Genomic DNA, 20739 nt, shown 5'->3' with positions numbered 1-20739 from the left:
ACTGCCCTTGCAGCAACTCTGTGAGGGGTGCTGCCCTCAAACTACAATTCCCAGGATTCTTAGGGGCTTCCTAGGTTACTTTGCAAAGGCCTGGCGGGGACAATGTGAATGTCAGCATAGAAAGTAATGAAAGCACATTAATTCAAGTAAAAAGAGGGCCGGAGAGAAGGGAAAGTGGACGTCAGCTCCTTTACGGAGACTTTTTGTCTTGATTTATGCTCCTTGTTTTTTTTTTTTTGCCGGACACGCAGTGCAGAACTACCGATGTGAATGCGGACTTAAGTCCGCCTCTGGCCGGGTGTGGAGTTGGTAGTGAAGATTTGCTCATCTTAGCTGGCATCTTCCCTCAGCGGAGCGGCTTTCTGTGAACATGATTTGTACCTTACTACGAGCTGTACGGTGCACGGGAAAGCTGCACAGCTTCTCGGGGAAGCAGTTGTTTTTGCCACACTTTGTACTTAACAAAGCTTGCTTGAAGACTGTGCCCAGTTTGAGGTGGGCTCTGCAAGAGCAGAAGACGGTACGACCTAGGTGTATTTGGGGAGTCACCCAGAAGACCATCTGGACGCAAGGACAGAGCACGCAGAGAGCGAAAGAGGACAGCGACAAACAAGTGTCTGTGCACAGAAGTCAGGGCGGGGATACTGCCGTCTCAACGTCACAGAAAGGTAAAAAGGAATTCCCTGTAACTATCAGTCTTTCAGCCAACGTGACGAGAGCTGCTACTGCCCTTCTACACAAGTTCAGTGCTGAGCATAAACAGCTTACACAAATTAAAAGGTAGAACCATTACACAGTTAAGAATTAGAGCATATGAGCCTACAGGTCTTTTCACAAATTCGAACTGAAATATGAAAGTTGATTTTGATAAAACTTAGTTGAATTGTGTCTGTAAATTTTTTCTCAACTTTTACTTGTGGAAAGAACTATGTAAAACTTAACCGTTGTTTAATACTTTACAATAGATAAGTACATTTCCCAGATGTTATTTCATCTCATTTGAGTCTCACATTTACTCTTTCAGACGTTAGTATTCATTAGTATGTACGAAGCATATTTGCCCAATTTCACACAATTCAAAATTGAATGTGAGTCTTCCTTATCCTCAGTTTTCTAATATCCAGGCCAGTGCTTTTTAAAACAACCACCCCTGTGTCTTTAGTCTTTGATAACACTGTCTCTGCCATTCTCTCTTAGATGTGATACTGTTTTTGATTTACTATCTTGGTCAGTGGGAGGCAGTTTCAGAGGCTTCCATTGGATTTTTCCCATTATAGTAGCTCTTAACCCACCTCCAAAGGAAGTAAAGAAGGGCCTGTTGTTGCCAATTACCACGCATATCCATTCCATTTCTACATTGGAAATCAGGGAAATGACTATCAGAGAAGGCGGTGGACCCAGCTATGAACCTCTTCCAGGCCAGGCTCTTTATCACATTGCCACCATAATGACTCTTTAGGGTTGATGTCAGCTCAGACTCTGTCTGGCAGACCTTGAAATGTTTGGGTAGTCCCCTTTCCCAGCATGCAGTTAATGGCATAGGTCTCTGATGAAGGGCCAGGGGAATCATATATAGTTACTCAGGTGCCCCCTGATAGAGGTTGGCCTCCCTTGGGTAAATGGATTCCAGGTCTGAAGACTGACTCAGGTCGAGAAACCAAGCCATTCATTGTGATGGTTGCTTCCCCCTGGCTTCACTACCATAGCTGCCCCCATGGCTTTCAGGACAGCTTGTTCTGTGACAATGTGAACGGTGGTTTCCAGACCCTTCTACATGACAGTCAGCTGGTGGGTTTCTGCCTCTGTCCTCTCTTGCAGACCCACTCTCTGTGACTTTTGATCATTTCCTACACAGTTTTCCATGGCAGTTCTGTTATTTTTGCTTCACTTAAGGTAGACCATGCTCTCTCCATCTTTCTAAGAGCGAGCCTAGCTGTGCATCTGCTCCCAGCCCGCTTGTCAGACTTTAGTTTCTAATCTGAGGAGCGTGCTCCCTTATTGATCAAGTCTCACTTTTCCCGTTCTGTATTCTTTGCCCCTTCATGATGCCCTTCATTCTGTGTCTCCTGGCTCTGCTGGTGGAGCCTCCAGCCTGTTTAGGAGTGGCTCATGTCCTCCTTCCCCTAGTTATGTTGCAGCCTGCCTAGAGCATAGGTCTTGCTAGATGGAAGCCCCAACCAGGTCTTCAAAGAAGAGGAAGAGCTAGCCTTTCCCTGGGAGGTGAGAGCTGCTGCTTCACACTGGAGGGTTCAGGAGAATCTGCAGATTCAAGATTTGAGATGCATCAGCCTCGATACACCACTGCCAAGCTTCAGGTTCCTTCCCAAGTCATGACCCTGGCCTCGGTGTGGGAAAGCTGGTGGGATTGAAAGTCCAGCCTCTCTGCTACTCTTTAGCCTGGGCCTTGCCCTCAGTGTTTTCTGCTCTCTGGGTGCAACGAATGAGTCTCTGGTTTTGCTCTCAAGGAGGCCTCTGCCTTTTACACTTGACCTTCATTAGTGATCAGTTACCTTTGTCTTCTTTCTTCAGTGTATTGGTGGCCCTCAACTACAGCCATCCAATCTGAGCCCTTCCAATTGCTTATTTCTCCTAAATTCCCAAAATATGACACCCACTAGGGCATTCCCTCCCACCAGTTTCCCAGGTCATCTGTGAGAGGCGAGACAGTTGTGCTATCACTGCTTGCCACCAGGGGTGGAGTCCTCAAGGCCAGCCGGCAGCCAGTGATGCAGCTCCAAAATCCCAATTTGGAGCACCTTCCCAGGACCACTCCTGCAGGCCCCACCGTAGGGCGAGTTCCAAGGAAGCCAACTCTGTACAGTTCGTCAGCGGGAGGTTTGAGGGCGTGTTTTCAGAATGCCTCTGTGAGGGCGAGGGAGGCAGGACTGGGCAGAAGGAGAAGCTGAAGCACAGGGTGTTTGCCTCAGCTGTTTCTGCAGGAGCTCAGGAACTGGGCTGGCCCTTGAAGTCCTCATCTCCAGGGGTGGGGGGCATCCACACCAGCCAAGCACTGGATATGGGCAGCGCCAGGGCTTTGGTGAGCAGGCTCTCTTCAGGTGCAGGAATTCCGTCAGCCAGCCAGCAGCCCGAGGGACTCCCCATGCTGGGGGAATGAGAGCCTCGGTCCTGAGAGGAGCATGTGGGTGCTCACCATAGCACCCCTAATTGCAGAGACAGATGGCACAAGGGTTTTGTATGAAAGTGTAGAGTCTGAAAGGGTCAAGGAGAGGAAGTAGGCAAAGAGCAGCTTCCACTGAAGACAACTATGAAATAACACTTAAGCTTTAAAAATGTGTGGATGGTGGGCTTTACATAGAATATATACAGTAGACATTTGTGGTTGAATTAATGGGGAAGAGGCCTCCCGGAAAGTCTAAGTGAGGCAGCAGTGACTGTGCTGGGAGGGCAGCCTCGCCATGACATGAGCCTTGCTCAGTGACTGTGTGGATCAGGCCCATGAACTACACATATTTTGGCAGATGCAATCTTTTTGTTATTTGAATCGCATCTTTTTAGTTAGGAATCCATACTGAAAGCTGGAAGGATTGCACTGTGCTAAAGAGTACTCTTAAATAAGTGTTATTTCAGAGTTCCCTTCATGGCTCAGTGGTTAACAAACCCAACTAGGAACCATGAGGATGCGAGTTCAATCCCTGGCCTCACTCAGTGGATTAAGGATCCAGCGTTGCCATGAGCACTGGTGTAGGATGCAGACCTGGCTTAGATCCCAAGTTGCTGTGGCTATGGCCCAAAGCTGTAGCTCCAATCCGACCCCTAGCCTGAGAACTTCCATATGCTGCTAGTGTGGCCCTAAAAAGAAAAAAAAAAAAAAGTGTTATTTCATAAAAGAAGTAGTAGCTTACTTTACAAAAGGGGAAAGTGAAGCAAACAATGGCTTCTGTTAATATTTTGTTTTTCTGAAAAAAAAAAAGTTCATGTTCTAGAAATCATAAGTTCTTAATGTGGTGAGTAAATCAGTCTGTAAATATAGGAAGCCATTCGTTTTTTTCAGCACCAGTTGGAAACTATGGTTGTACCTGTAATGTCTGAGCTCTTTGCATGTGTATAGATAGGTATATCCATATATGTTGAGAAACATACATATATGCTCTGTCCCGTGGTATTATCTTGATTGAATTTATTTAGCTCTCAGAACTTCCATTTAATCCATATGCACATCTTTTATTAGCTTTGAGAAAAAAGTGCAGTATCTGTGCAAGTTCTTCATTTTCCCAAATCTGTCTGGATGGGCAAACTCCTGTTCTGAATTCAATTCTGTTTCGTTGTTTCACAGCCACCAGGTCACTGACAATTGACCCCAGGGTTGAGGCCCACTTTGATCCCTTTGACTGCAGCTGACAAAGCCAACACTTTTTTTTTTTTAATATAGTGATTTTTATTTTTTTCCATTATATCTGGTTTATAGTGTTCTGTCAATTTTCCACTGTACAGCATGGTGATGCAGTTACATATACATGTATACATTCTTTTTTCTCCCATTATCATGCTCCATCATAAGTGACCAGACATAGTTCCCAGTGTTACACAGCAGGATCTCATTGCTAATCCATTCCAAAGCCAATAGTCTGCATCTATTAACCCCAACCTCCCAACCCATCCCATCCCCACCATTTGGCAACCACAAGTCTGTTCTCCAAGTCCATGATTTTCTTTTCTGTGGAAAGGTTCATTTGTGCCGTATATTAGGTTCCAGATATAAGTGATATCATATGGTATTTGTCTTTCTCTTTCTGACTTACTTCGCTCAGTATGAGAGTCTCTAGTTCCATCCATGTTGCTTCAAATGGCATTATTTCATTCTTTTTTATGGCTGAGTAGTATTCCATTGTGTATATATACCACATCTTCCTAATCCAATCATCTGTCAAACATTTGGAGTATTTCCATGTCTTGGCTATTGTGAATAGTGCTGCAATGAACATACAGGTGCACATGTCTTTTTTAAGGAGAGTTGTCCGGATATATGCCCAAGAGTGGGATTGCTGGGTCATATGGTAGTTCTATGTATAGTTTTATAAGGTTTCTCCATAGTGGTTGTGCCAGCTTACATTCCCACCAACAGTGCAGGAGTTCTCCACACCCGCTCCAGTGTTTGTTATTTGTGGACTTAATGATGGCCATTCTGACTGGTGTGAGGTGGTATCTCATGGTAGTTTTGATTTGCATTTCTCTAATAATCAGGGATGTTGAGCATTTTTTCATGTGCTTGTTGGCCATCTGTATATCTTCCTTGAAGAAATATCTATTCAGGTCTTTTGCCCATTTTTCCATTGGGTGGTTGGCTTTTTTGCTGTTGAGTTGTATACATAGTTTGTGTATTTGAGAGATAAAGCCCTTGTCAGTTGCATCATTTGAAAATATTTTCTCCCATTCTGTAAGTTGTCTTTTTGGTTTCCTTTGCTGTGCAAAAGCTTGTCAGTTTGATTAGGTCCCATTGGTTTATTTTTGCTTTTATTTCTGTTGCTTTGGGACCTGAGAAAGCATTTGTAAGGTTGATGTCAGAGAATGTTTTGCCTATGTTCTCTTCCAGGAGTTTGATGGTGTCTTGTCTTATATTTAAGCCTTTCAGCCATTTTGAGTTTATTTTCATGCATGGTGTGAGGGTGTGTTCTAGTTTCATTGATTTGCATGCAGCTGTCCAGGTTTCCCAGAAATACTTGCTAAAAAGACTGTCTTTTTCCCATGTTATGTTCTTGCCTCCTTTGTCAAAGATTAATTGATCATAGGTGTCTGGGTTTATTTCTGGGTTCTCTTTTCTTTTCCATTGGTCTGTCTGTATATCTGTTTTGGTACCAGTAGCACACTGTTTTGATGAGTGTGGCTTTGTAATATTGCTTGAATTTTGGGAGAGTTATGCCTCCTGCTTGGTTTTTGTTTCTCAGGATTGCTGTGGCAATTCTGCGCCTTTTGTCGTTCCATATAAATTTTTGGATTGTTTGTCCTAGTTCTGTGAAAAATGTCATGGGTAATTTGATAGGGATTGCATTGAATCTGTAGATCGCTTTGGGAAGTATGGCCATTTTTACAATATTAATTCTTCCAACCCAGGGGCATGGAATATCTTTCCATTTCTTTGCATCTTCTTTAATTTACTTGATTAATGTTTTACAGTTCTCAGCATTTAAGTCTTTCATCTCCTTGGTCAGGTGTATTCCCAGATATTTGATTTTTGGGGTGCAATTTTAAAAGGTATTTTATTTTTGTATTCCTTTTCTACTATTTTATTGTTAGTATACAAAAGTGTGACTGATTTCTGAATGTTAATCTTATATCTTGCTATTTTGCTGAATTTGTTGATCAGTTCAAGTAGTTTTGGGGTTGAGTTCTTAGGGTTTTCTATGTATAGTATCATGTCATCTGCATACAGTGACAGTTTTATCTCTTCTCTTCCTATTTGGATGCCTTTTATTTCTTTCGTCTGATTGCTGTGGCTAGGACTTCCAATACTGTGTTGAATAAGAGTGGTGAGAGTGGGCATCCTTGTCTTGTTTCAGATTTTAGTGGGAAGGCTTTCAGCTTTTCTCCAGTGAGTATTGTATTTGCTATGGGTTTGTCATAAATGGTTTTTATTATGTTAAGGTATGTTCCCTCTATACTCACTTTGGTAAGAGTTTTGATCATGAATGGATGTTGGACTTTGTCAAATGCTTTTTTTGCATCTATTGAGATAGGTGGCGGACTGACTCCAGAGATGGTCGTGGCCCACTACCACTAGGGGTCCCTGAAGAGGCACCACCTGCGGTTCCACTCATCTCAGAGGAGGGCATTGCAATCGAACACTAGTTGTTGTTGCTCTCACTCCCCTGGGAACTAACGCACCCTGCTGCTGCTATTGCCAACACGTCTCATAATCTGTGAACAGCAGACTGTGTCCATGGTGCCTACTCTGGGGCAAGTGTTTCCACTCTGAGCAGCACAGATTTCCTAGCTTCAGACAATAAGGAGGCATTAAAATCAAAATACTACCTAAAGTGTGCATTCTTAAGCCCTGATCCCAGATTTCTGCTGCAGGTCATTTAAAAGGAGTCTTTAGGTGGTTCTGATTCACAGAGAGCTCTGACAGCAACTGCTTCAGAACAGGTGCAGACCCCATCATGGGTCCAGAGCCCACTCACCTGCTGGAGATCCTGAAGCCAGGAGCATCCCTGCTCATATCCGGCGTGTGTGTAATCAGTTGTGTTTTCTCATTTGCAGTAAAAGAAGCTGGAAGAGACTTGACCTATCTAGTAGTGGTACTTGTTGGAATCACCATTACAGGTTGAAAACACAGCAAGTATAAAACCCCTGAAATATCTTTTTCACTTTCTGTTTGTCTCGCTCTTGCTTTGTTTAATCTTCTTTCTCTGTGATTTTCAGGTGGCTTGTTCTACACGATCTTCAGAGAACTTTTTTCCTCATCTAGTCCTAATAAGATATATGGAAAAGCCCTAGAAAAATGCAGATCACATCCTGAGGTTAGTCCTCAAGATTGAGTTACACAGACTCGGTAACAGGAAGGGAAATCTTGGGAGATGGGGACGAGCAGAAATCACGTACTGGTTCTGAAACTAGTGAAATTTATATAATAAAAAATCATAATACTTGGATTGTGATTATATTATTAGCTCCCAGTTCTGTGCTTGAAATGCTTTAATTATGAGCAGCATGCATGATCTGTGCGAGGCTGTTTCCATCCTAGTTGTACAAGACCTATTTGACTTGCTGTCACAGATAATAAAAGCTTAGGATATACCAGAGTACTAAATTCATGCAATAAGTTTCTAGCCTTTTTGTCTTTTTTTTTTTTTAGGGCCATACCTGCAGCATATGGAGTCCAATTGGAGCTTTAGCTGCCATCCTACACCACAGCTAACGGCAACGCCAGATCCTTAACCCACTGAGTGAAGCCAGGGATCGAACCCGCAACCTCATGGTTCCTAGTTGGGATTCGTTTGTGCTGAGCCACGACAGGAACTCCCAATAAGTTTCTAGTCTTTTCAAAAATCTGATTCTTGACTTCGTGATCATAATAGTAATTATTGATGCTTATTGAGCGCATATCGTGTGCCAGGCACTCTGCTCAGTATTTGAGCCAGTCATCTTTATTCAGCCTTACTAGAACCCCTTGTGTTGGGTGTAATTATCCTATTTGCAGAAGGAAACTGACATTTAAAGAGATTAAATAACTAAGATCACTGAGCCAGTGAGAGGGAGAGCCAGAACCTGAATCCAATTCTGTCTGATTCAAAAATTAGGTTCTTAAGCATAGCCTGCCTAAACTGCTGCCCGGGAGGAAGTAGACATGGAAAAGCCACCCCAGTTCTTTGAAGGATCCTCCACATGGAGCTTTACCTGAGGCTTTCCAGCCACAGGTAGAAAGCCAACGTGGCCTCTGCAGTGCTGTGTCTCCCTCCCTGGGTGGAGAGCCTCAGCATTGAAAAACATTACTCACTGAAGTCTGAATTCTTGTCCTTTGAAAGGAAATAGCAGATAAAAATCATAAATATCAGGGCTATTTCTCACTCTGACCAAGGAGTGATGTCAACAGATGTGCAGTCCCTGGGGAGGGAGGGTTTCAAAGCCACAAATGCTCTTGCCTAGAAGTCGAGCACTGGGTTTCCCTGGGGCACCACCTCTGAGCATTCAGGGCAGAAATCTCGGGAGCCAGCAGCCTCTGGCATCCCTCTTGTTGACTGAACCCTGGGCACTCTGAGAACCAGGGAGGAGGAAGCAGGACGGAGATGCCATTCTGAGTATGTTGAAACTCAGCAGAGAATAAAGGAGGTTCCCATTATAGTTATTGGAGTCCTAATTATACCTGACAGCAAATGCTTTACAGACTACAAAAATAAATATGAGGAGAGCATAATTAAATGTTAGGATGCATTTCTAAAAGAACATGAAGAGTAGCTGTGTTATTCACAGACTTAGCTTCTCATGGATCTTCAGCATTTTGAACAAAAGAACTTCACAGAATAAACACAGAGTGGGGTATTGAGGTCATAATTTGCTGCCTAAAAGAGCTCTACAAAAAATAAACTTTAACAATTCTATTTTGTTAACATTATTAGGGGCCTGTTCTTTGCTGGGCACTGTGCCTGGTTGAAAGATGGGAAATACTAATATTCTGATACTGACATGTTTAGTCTTTTGAATCATTTGAACAAATTGTTCAGATACACAGTTCTTATATATGCTCATCTTACATATTATTCCTTACTTATGGATGAAATTTTTGATACTAAAGATGCCCAATAGACAAAGTAAAAATTTCCAGAATTGAAAAAATGCTTGTTTTAGTTTGATGTCAAGTATCTATTTTTTGAAAAGATTCTAAAGTATTTGCATTTTAAATTCAATAAAATTACATTTCCACCTCATTGTGAGTTTTCCCATTAGGCATAATTGATTCATGCCTCTTGACCTAGAACATTTTAAATAGTTTACTTGTTTCTATTTGGGTGTTTAGTGATTTTAAAAATCATTTTTTACCTCATAGCTTTTAGTATTAGACCCCCATGTGACAAATTTCGCTAAAAATGTTGGGACATACAAGTATTTGAACACTTTGTTTCATGGTGTTTGTTGTAAAAGGCAAGTGGAAAGAGCTCCCTTCAGCCTATGCTGCTCTGAAACTACCAGTAACACCATAAAGTGACCTATTTCAGTCTCTCTTCATGAAATGTTTGTTAATCATGGGATGATTTTTGCATAACTTTTCCCCCAGCTTTCTTATCATTGGAGGTGTCATTTCGAAAGAGTCCCAAACTTATTTTTTTCTAAGATAAATCTTTCTAAGATAAAAATTTATCTTTTTCTAAGATAAATACTTGGTTTGTCAGGAAAAACTGCCCTTGGAAGCGATAACACTGACTGAGACTTGTCCTCACTCTGCAGGTCATCAGTGTCTTTGGCGAGCCGGTCAAAGGCTATGGGGAGACAACGAGACGTGGTCGACGGCAGCACGTCAGGTACTGCACTCGGCTTGGACTCTGAAAGTTCAGGGGTGACTTTTTTAAGTAAGAGGAATTTAGACGCATGTTTTGCACTTTCTTGACAGTTTTATTGAATACGTAAAAGATGGGCTGAAGCACATGCGTGTGAAGTTCTACATCCAGGGCTCTGAGCCTGGGAAGCAAGGAACTGTGCACCTTGAAGTGAAAGAGGTGAGGGACTAGGTGCAGGAATAGGCGGGCCACACAGGGACTTATGTAAAGCACCAGGAGCTAAGCCACACCTTGTATTTTTTTTTTTTTTCCAGAATCCAGAAAGTGGCGAATATGAATTTCGATATATATTTGTAGAACTGGAACCCTATTCTAGAACTATTGTCATTGAAGATAATCGATCCTAAGACAACTAAAAGAGCAAGCAAGTCTGTGTTTCCTGATGGACGTGGAAAGGTGCAGGCTCTGATGTTCACAGCCCTCGTCTGAGTCTATTTTAAATAAAACAAGAAAGAGTCTAGCTTATAAAAATGAAGGCAACTGGGTAGTTGTTGCATTTAAACAAACTGAATTAGAGGTTTTCTTGTAGAGTAAAAAATCATGAAATAGAGCATACTTTACGTTATCTCATTGACTTACTGATCACGGGCAGTGTTTCTGCTCTACTTAACATCTTTTATGATAAATTTTTGGTATTAAAAACTTTGCACCATGTAAATAAGAAAATAGAGTTCAGCATTTTATGATTTTTTTTATGTTATGTAACTATAAAATCTGTGAAATAAAATTAAAGCTAACAAAAAGATGTCAAAAGCAGCTTCCTTCCATATATTTTGGACATGAACATTTGAAAATATTTGAGAACTCTGGGGAACCAAGTGATAAAAATACTCTTCAAAATCATAGACAGGTGTGCCCCTTGCATGGATTTAGTAATCTGGTTTGTCTCGTATTTCCCCCTCGGTGAACTGGGTCATTGTACATGCTAGGACAGGGGCACACTCTAAAGCCAGGTGGACCTGGGCTCTCAGCAGATGTGTGGGCCTCTGCAGATACCTTAACCTCGTCAGACCTGCCTGCATGAGCACCCAGAACAAACTACTGGATATGTAAGAGCAAAAACCTGGCAAGTTGGGGCAGAAGAGTGATTTTTAAAATACTGGGATATTCCGTTTCAGTTATGGTCTTAAAAGTTGTATCTCTGCAAAATTTTTACATTGAAATCCTAACCCCTAAGGTGATGGTATTAGGAGGTGGGAGGTGATGGGTCATGAGGGTGGAGCCCTCATGAATGGGATTAGTGTCCTATAAAAGAGACCCTGAGAGCTCCCTCCCTCCTTACTGATGTGAGGACATGGCAGGAAGTCTGCAGCCTGGAAGACGACCTGAGTGTGTCCTCAGCCTAGTCCTGGCCTTAGATTTTATCTCCCTTATTACCCTGAATCCTCAAGTCTCCCCAAACATTCTGCATTAGTATACAGATATGTGAAAACCCTGTTTTCTGTTCTTCTACACTGTAACCAAAATTAGATCAAATTTTAAAGTTTTGGGCTACACATTTTTTCTCCCTACATGCATTCCCCTGCCCCCGGTCCCACCCTCACCCACTCCCTGCCCCTTGTGTGCTGGTTGTTCCCAGCTACTTTCAGTCAGGAAGGTAGAATCGGCTCTCTGCCCCTTTCTCTCCCCAAGTAACCTTCCCTCCTCACTGCATAGGAGCCGCTTTCCAAACTCTGGTCTGATTGCACCCTGATCCCACTCTCATCCCTCAAGAGAGTCCCAACTGACCTGAAAGTGCCAAATCCCATCAACAAAGCCATGAATGTAGTCAGGTCCCAGGGTTCTGCCATAGTCCCCCCCACCCCCACCCCATCCCCACATCCACCCTCCCCTAACCTGTCCAGCCACCCTGGACCTGCTCAGACTCCATGGGATCACTCCTTCAGACCCTTACATTCCAAAGTCCCCCTGGGAGACTTTTTAAGACTGTTATGTGTGTTTTACTACTGACGTTCTCAGGTTCTCAGAATTTTCTTAATGCTTAATTGAGCCACTCGCATTCCTTCTTACCAAAGTAGTTATGGTAGCTATGGTTTTCTTGGGTAGGATTTCTCCTCCCCTCAGTGGCATTTTCAAAAGCCTTTACAGAATCCCATACAATTCCACATGGAAATTGTGGTCACGAGGCATTGTTTTTGTCCCAGAATTATTGGCAATGCATTGACAGCACACAAAAAGACTGCAAAATCTCCCACAGCACACACACAAACACACACCCCGTGCCATGTATTCACACAGCCACAAGCACTTCTTATCAGACATGATCTCATTGGGTCCTCACAGCCATGTAGGGCCAACAAGGGCCTCTAGTCTTACTGACAGGAAACATGGGGCTTTATTATTCCTTAGGAACCAGAAACAAGATTTCTCACCCATGCATTCAAACTTTTAGCATCTTTTAACACCTTCTGGGTCCACCTGATGTGGAACAAGAGCGAGGAGTTGCTACCCACCCTGGGATTGGAACCAACCTCTTCTGGTTCCCATTTGTGCCTCCCAGACCCTCATCATACTACATAGGACATACATACAACATGCCAACAAAGCAGGAGGTAGTGACAGCAGAGGGAGAACCACTACAGAAGTGCTCAACATGAAGGTCACGGGGCTGGTAAACACCAGACCAACCACATGAGAGAAGTAAGGACAAAGCCTCCACCAACATGAAATCCCAGGCTGAATCACGCTCTACCCACTGAAATCCACGTGGCCAAGTCCTTGGCTGAACCCCATAACCCAGGATGAACTCACAACATGGACATATCCTTTGGGGCCCGGCCATTCAGAAGCAACCAAGTGTGTCTGCTAGAGCACATGGCTCAAGCTCATCTACTTTGTGTGACTTTGGAACCAGGGATCTGAAGTAGGCTTGTCTGACTCACATCCTGGGTACTCAGCCTGACGTTGCCTTTCCCATTTCTTTACCTCTTGGCAATTCAGTTTCCTCATCTCTCAAATGAGGACCCTCCTAAGGTTTTTATAAGGATTCCATGAGGTGGTACAGGAGGCATTTCCCTCAACAACTGGTACCCGGTTCTTTGTAGCTCTTGGCAGAGAAGGTATCATTTTCATTTTTTTTCACCTCCAGTACTTAAAGTACTTAGAAGATAGTAGGTTCTCAAAAGTCCCATACATCTAAAACCTTGGCAACACAATTCTCAGAAGGTGACCTAACAAGCTGCTGAATTCCTAGTATGGCAGCTCTAAGAAATAGATGACTGCATAAATTATGGGGCAGTCTTGTCAAATCCAAAAGCATTCCTGCCTTAGCAAAATAGCAACCGAAACAACATAAATCTAATGCCTCTAGAAGGCTGATATTCTTTCAGGAACAGCATTGGGAAAGGGAAAACACACACTGCTCTTCAGAATATATGTATTCTTAATATATGTATGTGTATGTATGCATGCACATGGCAAAAGATGGTTCATGAAACAACCAGCTTGTAAGACTACCTCATAATATGATAAAACAAAAATGCAAAGGAAAGTAATATTTTGATCAAATAGTAGAACCACAGTAAATGCTGTGATTCATGTCTATTGATTTGATCCTATTTTGTGCACTTTTAGAAAGTAATGTTTTAATGGTAGAACTTTCTTTGACCACAGCGAAAATAGCGTAACTGTTTACCTTAAACCTCCAACATAGGCAGCTCAGAATAACCATTTGCGTTAGATACACTGGATATTCTACAGGTATTCACGGAGCGTGCAGGGCGGCATCCTAGCCCCACCTGGCTTCTCACCTCGAGGCTTAGGATGACACCAGCAGTCTGTGATTTACACACAACCTGTAAGAAGGGTGCTCCCCAGATTCCTGACACCAGACCACTTGTTGGGGCACTGCCCTCTCCACCAATAGTCCGTTTCCAGGCTCCACATCCACCCTAGAAAGAGATCAGTCAGTGCTTCTCTGTTTACAGTTATCACACTAAAATCTTTGGCAGATTATAAGATGCCTCTCCTCTTTTTCATGAAGTTTATGGTGAACTTTTGCCAAAAACAGTTAATAGCAATGCAAATACCTCAAGTGTTTCATATGTATCAATCTCATTGATTGCTTTACGATCAGAGGAATTTTTAAAATGATGATAAAAGGCAGTATGCCAAAAATGAAAACTTAGTTGAAAAGGTCAAATTCTTGGGCTAGAGAATCTGAGCAACTGGTATCAATCAGGGCATGTATTACTCACATGAATGAGATTTGATTGTGTTGGAGCGTCAGATCATGGGGAACGGGCAGCCCAACAATGAATGACTGCTGTCAATAATGACACTAGTCCAAGGCGAGCCTCATTTATGAGAACTCATTTTTCACATCCACTTACTGTTGCTGCCATGTGAGAACGTGGAAATGGGAATGTTCATTTATTTAAGCAAAATTGTCAGCACTGTTTCAGAGAGAAGAAAATGCTATAAAACAAATGCATGCTGAGTTGGGCACATGGCTTTCTGCCTGCAGAGGAGACCCTAAAGGATTATGTATTGATTTCTCAAGGAATTAAACAGGCACAGATGATGAAAACCGGCGACATTTTTCCAGGAAGCCACTGGCTGCTGTGTGTGATAGGCTGCCAGTAAATGCTGCCAATTTTATTTAGGAACAATTCAGATAAAAACCATAAACCCATTAAGCTAAATGTCACAGTCATTGATATCAATTTGTATTTAACCTATAGTTATATGAAATGGACATAATACATAAAAATAATATATCATTTCAAATAGCTCCAAATAACATAGTTGGATTGTAATAGGTTCATTATTTTTCATGTCAAGGAGTTATAAAAATGTTCATTTTTGTCTTTATTAAACATGATGGCATCATTGTGGTATTAATAATGACTTATTGTATTTCTAATTTATGTAACCAGAGCATGCCATTGCATGTGCTAAGACCGTGTGGAAGCTTCTCATCAGTGATGCCACCTGGCAACTACCTTATGGGTGAACTCACTTTATGCTATAACAATGGGGGATGTGAGTGCTGGCTTGGTTGCTTCTGTTCTTTGGAGTGTTCTTGATTGGGCTCCTGTGGTTGCAGCCTGAGAACGTTTATTAAGTGGGCTGCTGCAAAGGGCCCCTGCAAACTTCTACAGTCTGGACTAGAGATTTGGGATTCCAGGGAAGGGAGTACATGAAGCCACACATTTCAGTACGCAGGTGATGTCACGTAGAAGTTCATGCCCCAGGGAAACAGTGGGATGCAATTTTTAAGTCTCTTTTCAAGCCCATCAAGCCTCAGTTTCCCCCACATTTCCTGCTCAGTGTGTCCCCTTTTCTCCATCACTGTCTCTGACTCTCCATCTCTCTTCTCTACAGCCTCCCTCCTCCATTTCCTCATTTTCTCTGTATTTGCTCCTTAACAGACTGGAATAAAGACTTACAAGCAGTTCCCCTCATGGCTCAGTGGAAATGAACCCAACTAGTATCCATGAGGATGGGGGATCAATCCCTAGCCTCGCTCAGTGGGTTAAGGATCCACTGTTGCCATGAGCTGTGGTGTAGGTTGCAGATGCAGCTTGGATCCCTTGTTACTGTTGCTGTGGCGTAGGCCCACAGCTGTAGCTCCAGTTTGACCCTTAGCCTAGAAACCTCCATGTGCCACACGTGCAGACATAAAAAGCAAAAAACAAAAAAAGCAAAAAACACTAGCAAATGTTTCTGCCCCTTCTTCCTGATCTAAATTGGGCAAGACAGAGCATGTGGGTCTCACTAGATCAGGAGAGGTGAGGCTGTCTTACCAACAAGAAGCATAGAACTAGAAATGCATCATTTCACCAAGTCATTTAAGTGACACTGAAAACCCTGCCAATCTCACTATCACTAGGACCCCATCTTACTCTCAAATTTGATCCTCAAAATTTTGTTTACTTATTTTCAGTAAATGGGTGCTGGGACTCAATCTACTTTCAAAAAAAAAAAAAAGCCGTATAATTTTACAATCAAGCATTTGGGCTCAGGACTCACAGTCTTTGCTGACTTAAAGTCCCAACTTTGCCTACCACTGTGACAGGTAATTTACCTCCCTGTAAAATGGGGTAATAATAGTACCTATCTCATGACTTCTGATAATTATATGTAAAGTGCTTAGGAGATAAAGTACTTAGGAAAAAAACATATGAAGAAGCATGCAAGAAGCGCATAAAGAATAATTTAACATTCTACTGAGGAAGAAGAAAAAGTCTGGAATAAAGGAAAAGGTATACACTATTTGAGGGAAAATATTAATTCCTTAGTGTAGCTCATCTCACTGTGCCTACACATACTAAATACTCAGGTGAAAGAAACATTGAGAACAAGAGACCTCACGTGACAAATCCCCATAGTCCCAACAACTTCTATAGCAAGCTCCAGCCCATAGAAATAAAAATATAAACAAAGTATTGAAAAATAATGCAGATGGAGTTCCCGTCATGGCGCAGTGGTTAACGAATCCAACTAGGAACCATGAGGTTGCGGGTTCGGTCCTTGCCCTTGCTCAGTGGGTTAACGATCTGGCGTTGCCGTGAGCTGTGGTGTAGGTTGCAGACGTGGCTCGGATCCAGTGTTGCTGTGGCTCTGGCGTAGGCCGGTGGCTGCAGCTCTGATTCGACCCCTGGCCTGGGAACCTCCATATGCCGTGGGAGCGGCCCAAGAAATAGTAACAACAACAACAAAAGACAAAAAGACAAAAAAAATAAATAAAATAAAAAAATAAAGAAAAATAATGCAGATGGATGGCAAACAAGCATATGAAAAGATGCTTCACATCACATGTCATCAGAAAAATTCAAAACAATGAGACACCACCTCACACTTATTAGAATGGACAAAATCCAGAACACTGACAACACCAAATGCTGACGAGGATGTGGAACTTAAGGAACGCTCATTTATTGCTGGTGGAAATGCAAAATGGTGCAGCCACTTTGGAAGGCAGTTTGACAGTTTCTTACAAAACAAAAATACTCTTTCCATTTAACCCAGCCATCATGCTTGGTATCTACCCAAAGGAGTTAAACATTTATGCCCACACAAAAACTTGTCCACAGATGTTTATAGCAGATTTACTCATAATTGCCAAAACTTGGAAGCAACCAAGATGTCCTTTAGTAGGTGAAAGGGTAAGGCAACTGTGGTCCATTCAGACAATGGATTATTAATCACTACTAAAATGAAATGAGCTGTCAAGCCATGAAAAGACATGGAGGAACTTTAGACACATATGTCTAAGTGAAAGAAGACAATCTGAAAAGACTCCATGCTTTATAATTGCACTATATGACATTCTGGAAAAGGCAAAACTGTGGAGACAGTGAGAAGATGAGTGGTTGCCGGGGTGGAGGGGGAGAGTGGCAAGGCCGGCCAGCACAAGGGATGCTTAGGGCAGTGCAATGATTCCATGGGCTTCTACAATGAATACGTGTCCTTGCACAACTGTCTAAACCCACAGAATAAACACCAAAAGAACACATGTCTACTACAGTCTTTGGGAGATAATTATGTGTCACTGTAGAGCTACCAGTTGTGATAAATGTACCATCTGATGGGGGTGGTGACAATAATGGGGGGGCTGTGCATGGGAAGGAAGGGATTTGTGGGACCTCTCTGTACCTTCCCCTCGACTTTACTGTGAACCCAAAATTGCTCTAAAAAAGTAAAGAGTTAATGTTTAAAATAAAGCAGAAGGAGTTCCTGCTGTGTGGCTCAGTGGTTAACGAATCTGACTAGGAACCACGGGTTCAATCACTGGCCTTGCTCAGTGGGTTAAGGATCTGGTGTTGCCATGAGCTGTGGTGTAGGTCACAGACGTGGCTCGGATCCCCAGCTGCTGTGATGTAGGCTGGCGGCTACCACTCTGATTGAATCCCTAGCCTGGGAACCTCCATATGCCGCGGGAGCGGCCCAAGAAATGGCAAAATGACAAAAAAATAAAAAATAAATAAATAAATAAAATAAAGCAGAAAAATGTCACAAGTAGAGAAGTCAAGTTCTGAGGAACAAAAGAAGGAGCATCTATTAGGGGGTGGGACTGGGCTTCACATTGTTTCCAGGAGCCAGGCCTGGGGAAGCATGAAGAGGCCAGCAGTGCTCAGCCATCAGAGGCTGGACCATAAGGTCCCTGGAGGGAAGTAGTTAAAGCGGGGAAGGTACATCTGCATGTGCCCCCCACAGCCTGGCCAACCTGAGCGTCAGGTCTGCGTGAAAGAGGCCCAGCCCTCAAAGCTCTGTCTTACCTGCCACCTCCTCTCCTCCAGCTCCCTTTCCTCCTCTGGCTGCAGGCCCTCCTGGTTTCCCTGAACTCTCTCTGGTTCTGTCTCTGCTGCTCCTCCCTTCTCTTCTCATGGCCCAGCTCTATGGCTCTGAGGTCTGTCTTCCAGGGACCACCCACCCCTATCGTCCTGCCCCACCTCCAGACCTGCTGTCCTGCTTCCTTGGCCTCCAGGAAGCCTCCCACTTGAACCATAACCACCTTGGGATGGAGACTGGATATGAGGAGAAGGGGCTGTTGTCGGGAAAACGTTCGCTCCTCTGCTGAGGAGACTGTATTTCTTGCTCCAAGGGAGGGGCAGCATCGAAAGATTTTAGGAAAGAAAGTGATTTATGCTGAAGATATTCTGGCAGCAAAGTGAAGACTGGATGAAGGAGGCAGGATGTCATGAAGAGGGAGACTTGCTCAGAGACTGCAGTAGTCATGAGAGGTAGTGGAAGCCTGACGGAGGGATGGTGGAAACAGGGAAGGGGAGGCAGAAAGAGACCAGGCAGACACTAGAAAGGAGAATTTACAAGGAATGGAAACGTACACAGGAGAGACGGAGACCAGAAACCCCAGGTCCAGCTGCAGGCAGGGCCCCGCCCCTCAGGGGCTCCAAAGGGAAACCGCAGTTGCCTCTCTCCACCTCGGCTGGTTCTGACTTTCCCTGGGCTTGGCTGCATCACTCCAGGTGCTGTCTCCCTCATCACATGGCCTCTCTTTGTCTCTCCCCTTCTCATCCTTCAAAAAGACACTTGTCATTGGAAGTAGAGCTCAGAATGGTCTCATCCCAAGATGCTTAATTCCACTTGGAGGATCTTCCCAACAAGGCCACAATCACAGGGTCCAGCTATTTGAAGAGGGACATATTTTTGGGGGAGGGGCAGCATTTACTCCATGACAGGGTCATTTAAATGGATTCATATCCAACTAATAAGGATGCATTGGTAACAACCAGCCAAGGGAATGCCCATTATTGCTCTAACTGCCCATGGTGACCTGGCTACTCTCAGAGTTTCCCGTTTGTGTCAGGGTCTCTCTGATGAGGGACAATGCTGCACAGGGCTGTACTCACACAGCCTTTACTCCAGAACTCAAATGTCACATCTCAGTTGCCCCGCAGCCACACTTCTCAGGGGTCCACTCCCATCTGCTAACACGACATCTGCGGTCATTTAATAGAAACTGGCACACAGATGGTAACTCAGTTTGGGAAGAACGATTAACCTGCCACAGAGGTAAATTATTTGACTATACCTGGTGAGAGCGAAGAAGGTCGCCTTGAATGCAGCTTCTGTGGCCCAGGGCCCTCAAGCCGAGTCTGCCCTGTGCTGTAGGCAGTGGGAGAGCCAAGTGTCAAAAAGTAAAAAAAGAATAGGCTCTAAGCAACAAAGTGCCACAAAAATCTTGACTTTAATAGAGCTGTCTCTTTCTCCCCCTGAAAACCATAAAACCACAGATGATGTTACTCCACAGTCACGGGGCTCTGTAATGTACTGGATCAAGCATTAGGAGCTTTGGTTAGAAATAAACATAGGAGTTTCTAGGGTAGAGTTCGGTCACAGTAACCCATCTGCTCAAGATTAAAACTGCAGTGAATTTCTTGAGTTCAAAAACATAATTCAGGTCTTTGTTCCCTTCATGCCTTTTACAAATGTAACCATGAAGTCCTGGTGGCATGGTTGCCAGACAGAAATCCCACATGGGATTCTCCTGCTCACCTGCAATGGACTTTAGAAATCCCTTTGGCTCTTTATGAGAATTGTGACTTTACTGAGGTAGTATTCAAAGAAACCAATAATTACATTATAATTTGGAGGAACTCAGACTTCAGATTTGAGCATATTTGCAAAACAAGAAACAAGATAGAATTGTTTAATGTGCTTAAAGGGTTTGGCTTAATTAGATTCTGTCTTTTGGTGAAAATCATTTACATAGCAAAAAAAGAACTAAATCCTTAGCTCTAAAGCATTTCTAATATGCCATTCAAATATCTTGTTTGAAATTACTTGGAGTAGAACTATTTAGAGAAGTGTTCAAACTATTTTGTGTGTGTTTTAAAACCTTGTCATTGAGTTGAACTATGTTTTAAACTTATGGTCTGAATTTATCATGGAAAAGGAGAAATGGGTTCCTTGTGCTATAAACTCCTTCCAAGTCCACTGCAATCTGCACAGAACATTTTCTTTTATCTTTTTGTCTTTTTGCCATTTCTTGGGCCGCTCCCACGGCATATGGAGGTTCCAAGGCTATGGGTCCAATCGGAGCTGTAGCTGCCAGCCTACGCCAGAGCCACAGCAACGCGGGATCCGAGCCGCATCTGCAACCTACACCACAGCTCACGGCAACGCCGGATCGTTAACACACTGAGCAAGGGCAGGGATCGAACCTGCAACCTCATGGTTCCTAGTCGGATTCGTTAACCACTGCGCCACGACGGGAACTCCAGAACATTTTCTTTTATCATCATGATTATCATCTCCCAACTGCCCT

The 20739-nt window shown here is 43.3% G+C and overlaps 1 protein-coding gene across 1 annotated transcript; it reads left to right on the top strand.

The window, feature by feature from the left end:
- On the top strand, positions 38 to 10752 carry TIMM21 (translocase of inner mitochondrial membrane 21). Its single transcript, XM_003353442.5, has 6 exons — positions 38 to 668; positions 7216 to 7278; positions 7378 to 7475; positions 9898 to 9971; positions 10061 to 10166; positions 10262 to 10752. The coding sequence occupies exons 1-6, from the start codon at positions 371 to 373 to the stop codon at positions 10352 to 10354; spliced, it is 732 nt and encodes a 243-aa protein (XP_003353490.2). The 5' UTR covers positions 38 to 370; the 3' UTR covers positions 10355 to 10752.

The sequence above is a fragment of the Sus scrofa genome, chromosome 1, assembly GCF_000003025.6.
Source record: "Sus scrofa isolate TJ Tabasco breed Duroc chromosome 1, Sscrofa11.1, whole genome shotgun sequence".
NCBI lineage: Eukaryota > Metazoa > Chordata > Mammalia > Artiodactyla > Suidae > Sus > Sus scrofa.
Note: the sequence above shows the minus strand (reverse complement) of the source record. Positions and strands in the feature narration are given on the sequence as shown.